Genomic DNA, 14,533 nt, shown 5'->3' with positions numbered 1-14,533 from the left:
AAATCAGCCTATTATAAAGGCATAAGAAGTAAGTTTAAAAAAAAAAATCCAGTTTGAAGCTTAAAAAACATACCATTGAAGTTCAGAATAGATAAATTTAATCTATAGATAAATTAGATAAATTTTTAATTGGGTTTTGTGTAAATAAACATCCAAACAAACAGTGTCATGCATATCCCAAGCCTGTTTGAAGTTTGGATTAAGTAAAGAATCCACCGTTCTTACTAATATTTACTATTTGTTGGCTGAGTCCTTATTTGCTTCGTGTTAACCATTTCCCCCTAGTCTCTTGCAAAGCGATCTTTCTTCACTTTCAGTCTATAGGTAATGTTTTCCATCAGAAGGATATTATCTACAAGAACAACTAGTTTATAATTTGGTGCATCAGAGAGCCAGATTTTTAAATGACCTGAATTAGATAAATATTTTGGTCTGATTAACTTTATTTTCTTAGGATTTGTATTTCCTTCAATTTGTAGGCATAAAAAATGAGATCAGCCTCTACTGCCTATAGTGCAGTCAGCTACAGGGAAGCAATTGAGATATTTTGGCATCGTATCTGTGGGGTTACCATCACTACTACGCTGTGTCCTGAAATGTGCAGGAAACTGTCTTTTCTTTTCAATCTCAGGCATGGATGTTGCACACTCAAGAGCCTGAATTGGAAAGTTGGAAAAAAAAAAAAAAAACCCTCCAGCTTTAATCAGGACTTGAACGATGAGCATGTGTTCATCATGCATCATATTTATTAATGATCCCAGGAAGGTTTCATCATCTTCCTCTTTTTTTTCTTTTTTTTTTTTTTTACATTTTTCATCCTCTGAGTGCCTGTTTTCTGTTTATTGTGCATAACTCTTCCCCATGTTGCACTGGATCACAAAAGTAATTGAAAAAAATATATAAATCTAAAAAACTGATTCTTGCAGCCCTTGTGCAGAACTTTCAAGGCCTTCCAGGTGGCCCCTTCCTAAAAATATAGGACTCACTGCACTACCCAAACAATCACACTTTCCTAAGGAAGTTATTAACACCAAGTACACGTGTTAAGCTACAGCAGCGGTTCTCAACTTCAGGTCCGTGTACCCCTGGGGAGGCCCCAAAAGATCACGGGGGTAAAAGTCAATAATTTGACTTTTACTAGCTGCATGTAAAAGTATTGAGAGTGGCCTGCAGTTTTAAAAGAGCTCTAAGGAAGTCAGAAGACTAGAAAAACACTATAAACACCATTTGCCATTTAGATTTCCATTTAGTTGCAATGATTCTGTACGCTGTTTGCTTCTTGCAAAAACATGAAAGTAAAATAAAGCCTAGCAGAGGCATTTCTGTTGGACTCCACTGAGCTGAGTCTCTCTGGCTGAGAGGACAGGAGGATATGTGAGGCTGTCGTGGTGTTGGTGGTGTTTATACCTGAAATCTGACCTGTGCTGACAGTGTCTCTAAATATGCACCGTCTAATCTGCTCTCCTGTAAGCTAACATGACTCTAACAGGTTTACGTGGGAATAACATTGCTGTTGTAGCTGTGCAGGGACTTTTTAAACGTGTGACACTCTTCAAGTTATTTGTCATAGCCTCTCTCCTCCCTCCCGTTTCCTGCCCCTCTCTCCCTCTTTCTGTTATGTTAAGTAGCAGGCCTGCTTTCTGTCCACCACTCTCTCCTCCTTGGGTTTCAATTCCAAACATGGTTATCCTTCTAGGGCTCTATCGACTCCCCCCTCCCTCCCTTATCCCCACTCCTCCAGCTGTTGGCTCCACAGTGCAGGCCGGTCAGTTGGTGGCTGAGAGAAAAGACAGAAAACGGCACTCGACAGGAGAACTTGGAGGGGAGAGAAGGTGTGAGAAGCTAGAGGAGAGAGAGAGAGAAGGGGACGCATAATGAGAGAAGAAGGAGAAGAGTCCCATTCCAGCTGTGTTTCTCAAACAAACAGAGCCGTGAGAACTTCTTCACATTGAAGATTTTTTAGCTGCATGCCAAAAGAACAAACATTTACGTCTGACATTTTTTGGCCGACTTTATTTATTTTGAATCACGCTTTCATTCAAACAAAACATCTTGTTAGTATCACAGGGACAGAAATAGCACCCAGTTCCTATCGGACAAGAAGTACTTTAGAGTTTATTTTAGCTTGTTTTTAGGAGTTTTAATCATGAGTGCAGAAAACTCGACTCTTCTGGACAGCTTGTTCTTCCCACCTCTCTGTGATGGCTGGACCAACAACACAGAAGGAGCCATATACCACTTGGGAAACACCATGGTCTTCCTGGGTTACATGGGGGGCAGTGGGGCCTATGGGTGCCTCTTCATCTTCGGCTTCCTGGTTCCAGCCTTCGTGTGCCTGTCGGTGTGGGGTTGGATCACCATGTGTGGCCTGGACGTCTACACCTGGAACCTGCTGCTGCTGCTGGTCTGCCTGGGTCAGATCTGCCACCTCCTCTACCGGTTGCAACAGGAGGGCATACCCAGTGAGGAGCTGTCTTCCCTCTACCAGGGAGTCTACCTGCCGCTGGGTGTGCCTGTCCAGGTGTTCAAGGACATCGCAGGAGCTTTTGAGAACAGGGTGGTGGAACTGAAGGCGGGAGAGACGTACGCAGTGGAGGGAAAGACGCCCATCGACCAGCTCTCCTTTCTGCTGTCTGGGAGGTGGGGCATGAGTGTGTACCTTTACTTAATTATCCAAACCCACAATGCCTGTCTGCGTAGAATGTGACTAACACACTTTACTTGACGTAAAGTGATCACGGTGAGAAATAGAACCCCAGAACCAAAAAAGTTGGGGCGCTGTGTAAAGTGTAAATACTAATGGAATACAGTGATTTGCAAATCTTACAAACCAATATTTTATTCACAATAGATCACTTACAACAAATCAAATGTTGAAATTGAGACATTTTACCATTTTATGAAAAAATATTGGCTCATTTTGAATTTGATGGCAGCAACATATTTTTAAAAAAAATTTGGTAGAGGAGGCAACAAAGGGCTGGAAAAGTAAGTGGTACTAATGACAAACAGCTGGAAGAGAATTTTGAAACTAATTAGGTTTATTGATAACAGGTCAGTAACATGACTGGGTGTAAAAGGAGCATTTAAAGAGGCAGAGTCTCTCAGAAGGAAAAATCGGCAGAGGTTCACTAAAAACTCTGCATCTAAAAATTGTGGAACAATATTCAGAAAATGGTCCTTAAAGTAAAATTAAAAAATATCCCACCATCTTCAGTAAATAATATTTTCAATGGATTCAGGGAATCTGGAGAAATCTCTGTGTGCAAAGGACAAGGCCAGTGGTCAATAATAGATGCTCGTGATCTTCAGGCCCTCAGGGATCACTGCATTAAAAACAGGAATGATTCTGTACTGGAAATCACTGCATGGGCTCAGAAAAATCTCCAGAGATCACAGTCTGTCTGCGCAGTTTGCTGTGCCATCCACAAAAGCCGTTTCATGCAAAGAAGAATTCATATGTGAACATGATCCAGAAATGCAACTGTCTTCTCTGGGCCAAGCTCATTTAAAATGGAAAACTGTTCTGTGGTCACATGGATCAAAAATTGAAATTACTTTTGGAAACCACAAGTGCCGTGTCTTGCAGATTAAGTAAGAGTGGGACCATCCAGCTTGTTATCTGCATTTCTTATGGTATGGTATTGCATTAGTGCCCAAGGACAGCTTACACATCTGGAAAGGCACTATCAATGCTGAAAAGCAGGTAGAGGTTTTAGAGCAACATCTGCTCCCATCCAGACAACATCTCTTCCAGGGAAGGCCTTTTATATTTCAGCAAGACAATGCTACACCAAATACCACATCCATCACAACAGAATGGCTTCACAGTGAGCAAGAGAGATACAACACATACCTAAATGTGAAATATAAATACCCAACAACCCTTCATCAGCTCTTAGAGGAGCATCATAACTCAATCTCATCATATTGTATTATTTTAACACATCTCCAGGCAAGATGTAACCATAACAATAAAAAATACATGATCATTAATGGTGCAATATCTGTTTTTCTGCAAAAAACCATACAGTTTGGACATCTGCATGCCATGGTACCACAAAATAATTAGCCAATTTATTGTTTCAACTTCCAAACTGTTGCAGTTTATTTTATCTGGCAGGGTTCTCTCTGTGCAACCAACTAATGCGAGGGGAGAACGTGCAAATTCATTAAACCAATTGGTGCTTTGGACTTTATCTCGCAGCCACTCACCAGCAGCTGTTAGAGACATTTTGTCTTCACGTTTGTGCAGCTGTTATGTTGTCCCTCTTTTTCCCATAGAAAATAAAACAATAACTTGCTGAACTGTCAGTTTCATATGCTCATGATTAAGCCAACAAGCACCATAAAAATAAAAAACATAAAGGCTCAACACAGATCTTTAAATGAGCATGCCCATTGCTCTGACCAGAGAGCACAAAGGCAACAGTGAGTTATCTGCAGGATTTTGTCACATCTGGTCTCTAGGTACAGCATGTATTCCTGATTTAATTTCCTCATGTTGTGGAGAACTCCCATTCTTTTCAAGTAAACTGTCGTTATAACTAACACCTGCAGATCTGGGCTCCTTTGTCTCCCTTTTTCATGCTGTTGGCAGACTGTTAGTTTAACAGGAAGTGAATCCTCTTCATCCCAAACATCCTCAGAGTCTAGCTGCATTACATTTCACAGTCCTGGAGCCGACACAAGAGAAATGTTGTAAACAGAGTATTTTTGTCTGTGAGTCACCACTGTGCCGTCCCTCCACACACTGCCAGCTGGTTTAATGATACCTCTAGTTGGGACAGAACCAGACACTGACTACTCCTTTTAACTTAAATAAATGTTGGCAGAAGAAAGAATACTGTATGAGCCAAAGTTAGAACAACAGACATAAAGCATATTGTTATCTTTTCCCCATAGCTCCAAAATATTTGCTTGCTAAACTGTCTGACAAACTTCTATGGTATATTTTCTCACTTATAAAGATAAGCATCAGTTATGTAGACTTCATCTCCACAGTGCTGCTTCAAACATGTTACCACAGACATCTCTAATACCAGAAAAAAACAGTGAAGATATTTACTCAAAAACAATTTTGGGGATTTTGTGCCACTTCTATCAATATTTCACTACATTTTAAAGCAGTTATGCTATTTTTCCTCAACTGCACTAGTATCACAATCTTTGTATAAATTTAATGTAATCAGAGTTAAACCAGCTACTACATTAAAAAAATTTTTACTACTTCAACCAACCAAAGTTTAAAATGAGCTGTAAGGATCCATACCTTTTCAAGCAAGAGGGGTCTGGCTGTTGACCCCAGATTTCCGACTTCCCCTCTTGCAGACCACAACTGTAAGACACCAAATATGTTACTCGGAAGGGACATAATTTTGTGGGATAACATTTAAGAAGTCTTTTTTTTGTTTCAAACAAAGTCTGGCTGTTACAATCATGAAATAACAAAATTGCAAACACTAAAGACTACGAAGCATTTCATAAATAACAGAAAATGGTCAGAGGTCTAACCTGGGATTAATTATGTGTATACCTGTTTTAGAAGCAGTTACACAAACAGTGGTTTGCTATGTTAGCTTTAGCTAAGGCTAACATAGCTTCACTAGCTTCACAGTGAATGCTACTATGTAATCCAATTTAGCTATGTTAGCTTTGGTCAAAGTCAACAAAGCTAAAGATGCCACCATTCATGTAACTGCTTCTAACACAGGTCTAGCTTAAGTAAACGTAACATAATGTTACTTAGCTAAAGCAGCTTTATTTGCTTTGCTTTAGCTACATTAGTTCTGTAGCTCAAAACCTACTGAGCTATTGAAGCTTTGTAAGCTTTAAATGTGTCTATATACCTACGTAACATAGCTCACATAGATAACGTAGCTTAGTTGGTATCAGCTTTAGCTATAAAGCTGAACTTAACTATATGGCTTACATAGGAAACATAGCTTTGTTAGGTTTGGGTTAGGTTTCACTATATAGCTATGTTATCTACGTTTCTTACATTATAGCTTTAGATTTAGCAACATAGCTACATTACCCACATAGCTTACATAGATAGCAAAGCTTTGTTAGCTTTAGATTTAGCTGCATAGCTATGTTACCCACGTAGCTTACATAGATAACATAGATTTGTTTGCTTTAGATTTACCTACATAGCTATTTAACCAGTGTAGCCTACATAGGCAACATAGCTTTGTTAGCTTTAGATTTACCTACATAGCTTACATAGGTAATGTAGCTTTGTTAGCTTTAGATTTAGCTACATAAGTTTTGTTGCTACATTACCTACATAGTTAACATAGCTTTGTTTGCTTTAATTTTTTTCTCTGTCAGTCTTTGCTACGTAACCTTCCTAGCTAATGTAGCTTCATAAGCTTTGAGTTAGCTACGTAGCTTTGTTTTCTGTTCCTTACATAGGTAATGCATCTTTTAACTTCTTTTTGCATGACTTTTTTTTTTTTTATCAAGACCAGCCATGATAATTATAACAAATATTGATTTTAAAAAATAACCTTTTTAATGACAGTTTAAGAGCAAAACTCTGGTGTTTGTGATGTAAAAAAACAACCTCAAAAAATTAAAATATTTTCAAATACTACATGCAAATTGGTCTTTACAAGAGTCTTAAACCAATGCTGTATGCTAAGGTTTGGTTTACATTCCAGTAAGTTTTGGAGAGGGTTAAGGTCACTTCTAGCTGAAAACCACACCAAACTCAAAAAAACATTTCCTCAAAGATTCCTCCTCTGAGCTTGGACTTGTCATGTTGGAGAAGCTTACAGTCCTCTTCAATCCGTTTCAACATAAAAATGATGCACATTATTGAATTTTAACCATTGTAGGTTTAATAACTGAGACTTTTCTTATGTAAATCAAAGAGACTAAACTCTGCAGGAGTGCTGCATTGAACAAAGGCAATGGTGTCCACATACTTTCGGTCATATGTGTCACAAAGGAGGAGTGCCATCTGTACGGTGACATTTTTAGCTCGGTGCTCTCCGGTGGAAATCCCTGCCACTGACAGTGTGAAGTATGTTAAAGGCTAATTAACACTACGGCACACAGACAAAATAGCTGTTAATTTACACCCAGAGTTGTGAAGAGTCTCAGTAAAAGCTTCTAGTCATTTAAAACTGCTGCAAATAGATGGTCTATAATTAACAGTCACACTAATATGCTGTTATCTAACAAAAGAGAACAAACATTATTACAATTAGCCTCATCACTTCTCACATTTTTGTTTTTTTCTGTAATGTCTACTTCTTCCTCTTTAATTTGATTAAAACATGAATTTAGGGAGAGCAATGTTTTTCTTAAAAGTCTTTCCTGGAAAGGAAACTCTTGACATAATCCACTGGAGGATTAAATGTTCAGTGTGCTGGGTTATCTCACTCAGTGGAAGTTTTTCTTTTAAAAATCAAACCTTCATCTGAGGGAGAGAACTTCTGGTGTTTAAAAATTTAACTTCCCTTGGCAACAGGAATCCTGACAGAAAAGGAAACGTGGAACTATTAACTAATCTGAAAGATGATGGATGTATTCTCTGCTGGAGGAAGGGTGTGATCCTCTGCTGGCTACAGAGGTGATATTTGCTCTGCTTGGCCCTGCAGAGTGACCTTGAGGTCTCTTTCTGCTCTCCTTATCACCTCTTAATTCCTGTGTCTCTTTTCTCTCTTTAGGATCAATGTATCTCTGGAGGGTCAGTTCCTGCACTACATCCATCGCCACCAGTTCCTGGACTCTCCAGAGTGGGAGTCTATCAGACCAAACGAGGAGGGGAAGTTTCAGGTATGGGATTTGACCTGCAGCTCATTTTGCACAACAGCAAAGACACTGTTAAATGTCAATAAAGTCTTTATTAGCCGTCATAAAGGATTAATTTAACTTCCAATAGTCTTACTGCTGTAATCAAGCATCTTATTAGTTATTTACACTCAACCCAACTCCAAAAAAGTTGGTACACTGTGTAAAACGCAAATAAAAACGTAATGCAAAGATTTGCAAATCTCAGAAACACCTATTTTATTCACAGTGGAACATAAACAACATACCAGATGTTGAAACTGAGACATTTTACTATTTCATGAAAAATATTACCTCATTTTGAATTTGATGGCAGCAACACATCTCAAAATAGTAGAGACAGTGCCATGTCAGTGTCTTGATGAGGGCACATGATGCTGTAAAACCTCTATGGACTTTTTATTGTCCCTTTCCAGATGTGTAAGCTGCTGTAAGCACTAATAAGCCCTACTGAACCCCATACCATCAGACATACTGGCTTTTGAACTGTGTGTCGATAACAAGCTGGATGGTCCCTCTCCTCTTCAGTCAGATAGACACGGCGTCTGAAGTTTCTGAAGAGGAGAGGGACCATTTTAGTTCAGCTGACCACAGAACAGTTTTCCATTTTGCTTCAGTCCATTTTAAAAGAGTTTCGGCCAAGAGAAGACAGAGATCTCTCTTGGTCATGATCACATATGGTTTCTTCTTAGCATGATACAGCTTTAACTTGCATTTCTGGACGGAACAGCCAACTGTATTGACAAACAATGATTTCTGGAAGTGTTCCTGACCTAAATTTATAAAACAAATCACCTCTTTTGTACAAAACAATGTAGATTCCTCTTGAGGTCAAAACTCCCATGATTATCTCGATTATTTATGTGTTGTCTTCATTAACATGCTACAGGTGACTCTCACAGCAGAAGAAGACTCTCGCTACATCTCATGGCGCCGCCGTCGTCTCTACATGCTGATATCAAAAGAGCGCTACATCGCCCGTCTTTTTTCGGTCATGCTGGGTTACGACATCGCGGAGAAGCTCTACAACCTCAACAACAAGCTGTACATCAAGAGCGGTGTGCTGCTGGACATCCGCCTGCCCAGTCTCTACCATGTCTTGGCCCCCTCCTCGCAGGGCAGCGAGGGTGGCAGCGGAAGTGACGCGGGTTTTACCAAGGAGCAGCCGGGTGTTGATCCAGCACCGGCCTATGAGACGTTGGATCAGCCTCAGGGACCAAGAAAGACCTCCCAGGACGAGATCAAGGCCCCCCAGCACCCATGGGTGTCAGACCCGGACCTGCCCTCTGGTGAGGACTCCACCAGCCTGGTCCTGGAGGACTTTGCTGATGTGGCGGGGTCCTTAATGGATTATGGCAGTGAGAGGGATTATTTGAGGTAGAGGGGGCAGGGTGCTGGAGCTAACACACGGGGTCACCACTTAAGCTACATGTAAGTACCTCACCTGGGCAGAGGGGGGCGCTGTGTGTGTGCATGAGTGGCTTGCGGTGCACATTTCCTACTAACACGGCTTCATGATGAAGGGATGAGTGACTGAAATCATCTGATAGTCGTTATGTGACTTTGCTTAAAGCTCTCATGAGGACTTTTTGAGTCTGTTATAATTCACTGGGATTAAAGTTGATTTTTCTATTTGGGTAATAAAAGTAAACAAGACCATCTCTACCATGCTGACATTTTCCATATAGTTACATGTAATGCCTGGCACTGCTGCCCTTGGGTTTGATTGTTAAAAGGATCAGGACGAACAGAGAGAAAAGATGCTACTCTGTCTACAGAGACGCCATAAGCACAACATAAAAGTCCCTTACAGGAGCTTTAAGGATGACTTTGGCCTGATGTTACAGCTGTTTAAATTATTTTTTTCTCTCATTAATCCACACTTAGTACCCCATAATGACAAAGTGAAAATAGAAATTAAGATTTCTTTTTGCAAGTTTATTAAAAAGAGAAAAACAAATGACCACATTTGTATAAATATTTAGACACTTTGCAACAACTCTTGCCCAGTTGCCCCCTGCCCGCAGAGCTCTAGATTGTTGACAGGCACAGATCTGGGGAAGGCTGTAAAAAAGATTTCTGCTGCACTGAAGGTTCCCAAGAGCACAGTAGCCTCCATAATCCTCAAATGGAAGAGCTTTGCCACAACCAGGACTCTTCTAAGAGCTGCTTGCCTGGTCAGATTGAGCAACTGGGGAAGAAGGGCCATAGTAGGAGAGGTTACCCAGAACCTGACAGTCATTCCGACTAGCTCCAGAGGTCCTTTGTGAGAGTTCTCGAAGGACAACCATCACTGCAGTCATTCATGGAGTGGCTTGACAGAAGCCTCTCCTTAGCGCAAAACACATGAAAGCCTGCTTGGAGTTTAAAAAAAAGGCACCTGAAGAACTTAGGACTGTGAGAAACAAGATTCTCTGGTCTTATGAAACCAAGATTGAACTGTTTGGTCTTAACTCTAAACATTAAATGAAACCAGGCCTGGCTCATCATTGCCCAATACCATCCCAACAGTGACGCATGGTGGTGGCAGCATCATGCTGCGGGGGTGTTTTTCAGCAGCAGGGACTGGGAGACTGGTTAGGGTTGAGAGAGAGTTGACGGACATATCCTCAATGAATTTCCAAAGAAGAATGGCAGAAAATCCCCCAATCCAGTTGTGCAAAGCTTGTTGGGTCATACCCCAAAAAACTCCATAAAGGATAGCATAGATCTATGGAAAGCATAGATTTGACACAGAAGTTTTAATCGGGCTTTACATGTGTGATACAGCTAGTTGTGTAGAGGAACACATCAGCAAGGATATCTCCAGCTTCTGTTCAACATAACACATGAATGTTGCACCTTACATGAGCTAAAGTCCGTTTTCAAACACTTTTCTTGTGGTGGATTTTGAATGCTTCAAATCAGCTGCAGTTGCAGTCTGGTCTGATAAAAAAAAAGCCTGGACTGCACTCTAACTCCGCCTATCAGATGAATGTTTCAGATTGGCCTTACATGAATCAAGCGGGATGAAAATCCGTTCTAACATGAGAGGATACAAACCTCATCTGTCAGAGCAAATTAAACAAGCAGATTTGTCATGTTCCCTAGAAGTCTAACAGCCTAAGCTGTTATGTAATTATGTTTTCTGTTGTTTTGCTTTGTTTATTTTATGTCATGTTGCAATCTGCTTTTGTTTTTGCAAAAAATGTTTGTGCAAAGTCAATCTAAGTTTGGATTCAAAGGCTTTAAGAGAACTATAAAACGTTTTGTAGCTACAGATTGGCTCTAAACTTTTTGCCTCCAGCCTCTCCATCTTTGCATTATTTGGATTATTAGTCTATTTTTCAGCCAATATTTAAAGATCAAATCCCCTCCATGCCAACAGCTCTAAATCTGTTTGCTTTGGCTCTGCTTCAGGCATGCAGTCGTCTTCCGGTACAGTAGCAGAGTTAAATTTGTCCTCTCAGATCAGAGCTCTGCAGAGGAAAAACAGTTTAGCACCAAACAAGTGCAGCATTAGTGTTGTTTCAAACAGATGATGAGGTCCAGTGTGTCGTTGTGTGCATGATGAGAAGGGGTTCGACATTGTGGCTGACAGCAGATGTGGTTTTTATTTGATGAGGATTACAGCCTGGAAATTTAGGGGATGTCCAAAAAATTCAGTGCCATGTTATTAATCCAGCGTGCCCACCCTGTAAGCAGACTGTCTGTTAATTCCTTCATCGCCTCCAAAGCCCCACCCGCACCCTGACCAACCCAAAATCCGGCCTGGACCAATCAGAGAGGGAGGATCATGTTTCATAGCTGGATGGTGGAGGGGTCAGGGCTTGGTTTGGGTTGCAGGTTGGGCTGTAAAACATGACGTTGGTTGGTCAGACAGAGTAGTAATGCAACTTTAGAGCAGAGACTACAAACACAAGTGGATGCACAACCATAGATCTGTGGTGTAGCAGAAAAATGCAGTTTTTGAACTCACTAAATACATGTGGTTCACTTTAAATCGATGGAATATTATACTTTTACTTTTTGAGAAAAGTCTGAATACTTATGCCAATGTGATATTTCATTAATTTGCAAAATTTTCTTAAATTCTGTTTTCACTGGGGTACTGAGTGTCAATTAATGAGATTTTTTTTCTTTTTTTCAAATAAACTAAATGGTTCTATTTCGTTTGTCAAATTAACCAGCGCAAGATTTCAGTGTCGGTTAAACTAATTACCTATAATTTTTTTACAAACACAGGCTTAAAATCCCGGTCTATTATGCTCTTTTAAACCGTGATAAACCTCCTGCCACTCGAGGCCGCTGTAGCTTCAGTAAATGGCCGCTGTCTTCTTGTCTGAGCTTTCCCCCGGCACTTCAACATACGTAAATATGAGAAGCTTAGCGTGTAGTAGGAACAGCGTGGTATGACAGTTTTTTAAGTATTAAATGGAAATTGTGGTATGTGGGCTGTTTAGGGTTGAACACTTCTCAACTGAAGTGAAAAGAGGCCACATATCAAAGCACTATATTAATCTGCAAAGGGGAATGAAGGCTGGTGGAGCTAGCTGCTAATGTTAGCCACGCTGTACAAAGTATATCTGGCTCACATTATACCCATTAACACAATGACCCTGAGAAGAATTTGACTGGTTATCTCCTCTTTAGACTAGTCTGTTAAATGCTATTTAAATGGGCATTTTGTTGAATGGGGAAATAGACGCCTACATCCAAATTTTTAGCATCAGGCTGCAACATTACAAAACTGAGTAAAGGGGGTCTGAATACTTTCTGATTGCACTGTGTCTGACTGTTTATTTCTCACTTTAAAACAATTCTGCCGTATAATTTTGTATTCTTATAATTGTGCCAAGTTAGTTTTGTTTTTAGCCCTGAAATGTCAGATTTTTATGTGAAATGTAGACTTTTGCTTGACTGAGTAGCAGTTTCTAACTCAAGCTGTTTGGATAATTACCATCATGACAGCAGAATATGAAGTTGTAGCTCAGTTTGAAGTGGTTTTGTTTATCCAATTATCAGGACATTAGTGTGAAAACTACCCTCTGATCTAAACTCCCTCCTCAGTCAATCCTTTGTTTTGACTCTGCAGGAGGTGATGGCGACAGAAATGTTCCACCTCGATTCCAGAGAGGAAGAGCGCCGCTGGCTCCCACCGACACCCCCAAACTGTGAGGAGGATCTCTCCTGGAAACGCTTTAATATGAAGAATAAAGCAGTATAAATGTGCCATGTTAGCTGTTTTAAAACAGTCTCCTCCTCACTGTCTATCTCTGTGTTCACTTCAGTTCACATCTCTTATCCTCATTCAACCCCACAGTTTCTGCTTGTCTCTGTTTGAAAAAAGGTTTTAGTTTGGGGCTGATATTTTTCATAATATTTTACTGGAAACTCCCTCAGTACTGATGTTTCATGCCTGAAACATGTTTCTTTTACAGATTGAAGGTTTTAAATCAACATTTCAACTCTTATAGTCTCTTTAAGCAGCTCTTCCAGTAGAAAGAATAACATTTGTTTATATTTGAAATAATTTGACAACTATGTGACTAAATTAAAAGTTTAGAGTGTTTTGTGAAACTTTTGTCAAATGAAAATCCTCTAATTTAAAGGACATGCCAATTTGCATAGTTAACATTTAATCCACTTTCAATTTGAGTGGATCATAAAATACTGACTGCTCCCATTCACCTTTTAAGTTGCCACCATATTTATTTAATTTCCTCTTAACTTGCCCTTTCAGAGACACCAAAACACGTGATTTTTGTTTTAATCTCCCTTTTTGATAAACAAATGAAGATCTAAACTCTCTCTTAATTCAATGAATTTTGATGTTTTTCTTTTTCATTACTCTAAAAGTTTTCAAAGCAATATGAAAAATGTTTTTTCCTCCATCTACCAGTTTCATAATAATAAAGAAATGATCTTTTCACTTTAATTTTATTTGGCATGTTTAGTTATTTTTTTCACCTGAACTTCTTGAATCAGTCATAAATGTACGCTGCATGATGCCTTCTTCATCTGTAGGAAACTCTTCTTCTAAAAGAGATAGGATGCCTGTAGATCATGTCTTTGTTATTTTTGTCATTCACCTGTAAACTGTGAAATGTTATTTGTCTGTTGTTGACTTCTGTTGAAGAAGACGGGACTAAAATGAATGAAGTCATTGTTGATTGTTAAATATCTTCATGGGGCCAAGATTTCTCCATAAAACTCTCTGTATGCAGTGGAAATGTAGTTTTTGTGTGAATGTCTGCTTCCTTTAATATCTGTCACATGAATACAAACCAAACCATCTTCTCTATTTTGTTTCAGTTTTGCCTCTAGTTAAAGAATAAATATCTAATGGATGATATAAAAACCTCAAGGGTTATTCTTCAACTTTCCATATAACTGGTACTATAAGTTACAAGGAATGAAAGAAAACTGCAAGAGGGGTCCCGGCCAGAGACTGAGGGTGTATCAGGGTTCATGGCATGACAAAATTTAGGGCCCATGTATTAGACAACTTTGACCCAACTTTAGGCCTGACTTGCCCCCCTACCTAACCTGACACACCAGACAAGAGTGTTTCACATATATGGCATGAGAGCTATAATATAATTTATAATATCATTTGGCTTTTTTGACTAAAACAAATACAAAAAAACTTCTTTGATGTCAAAGTGAAAACAGATTTCTACAAAATAATTTCAATAAAACAAAAAATGTGTCATGTAAAATAGGTGACAGCATACATATTTGTCCCCTT

The 14,533-nt window shown here is 39.5% G+C and overlaps 1 protein-coding gene across 2 annotated transcripts; it reads left to right on the top strand.

Moving 5' to 3' along the window:
- Positions 1-1,771: 1,771 nt before the first annotated feature.
- Positions 1,772-14,103, top strand: popdc2 (popeye domain containing 2). Of its 2 annotated transcripts, none has more exons than XR_005992962.1 (4): positions 1,772-2,640; positions 7,680-7,788; positions 8,693-9,234; positions 12,878-14,103. XR_005992962.1 is itself a non-coding variant. In XM_041806504.1 (4 exons), exons 1-4 carry the CDS (start codon positions 2,147-2,149, stop codon positions 12,958-12,960), a joined length of 1,086 nt encoding a protein of 361 aa, XP_041662438.1. In that variant the 5' UTR covers positions 1,772-2,146; the 3' UTR covers positions 12,961-14,103. The 2 variants fall into 2 exon arrangements, 1 of the variants encoding a protein (XP_041662438.1); XM_041806504.1 differs by having other exon boundaries at positions 8,693-9,092.
- Positions 14,104-14,533: the final 430 nt, after the last annotated feature.

This window comes from Cheilinus undulatus, linkage group 15 (genome assembly GCF_018320785.1).
Source record: "Cheilinus undulatus linkage group 15, ASM1832078v1, whole genome shotgun sequence".
Classification (NCBI taxonomy): domain Eukaryota; kingdom Metazoa; phylum Chordata; class Actinopteri; order Labriformes; family Labridae; genus Cheilinus; species Cheilinus undulatus.
Note: the sequence above shows the minus strand (reverse complement) of the source record. Positions and strands in the feature narration are given on the sequence as shown.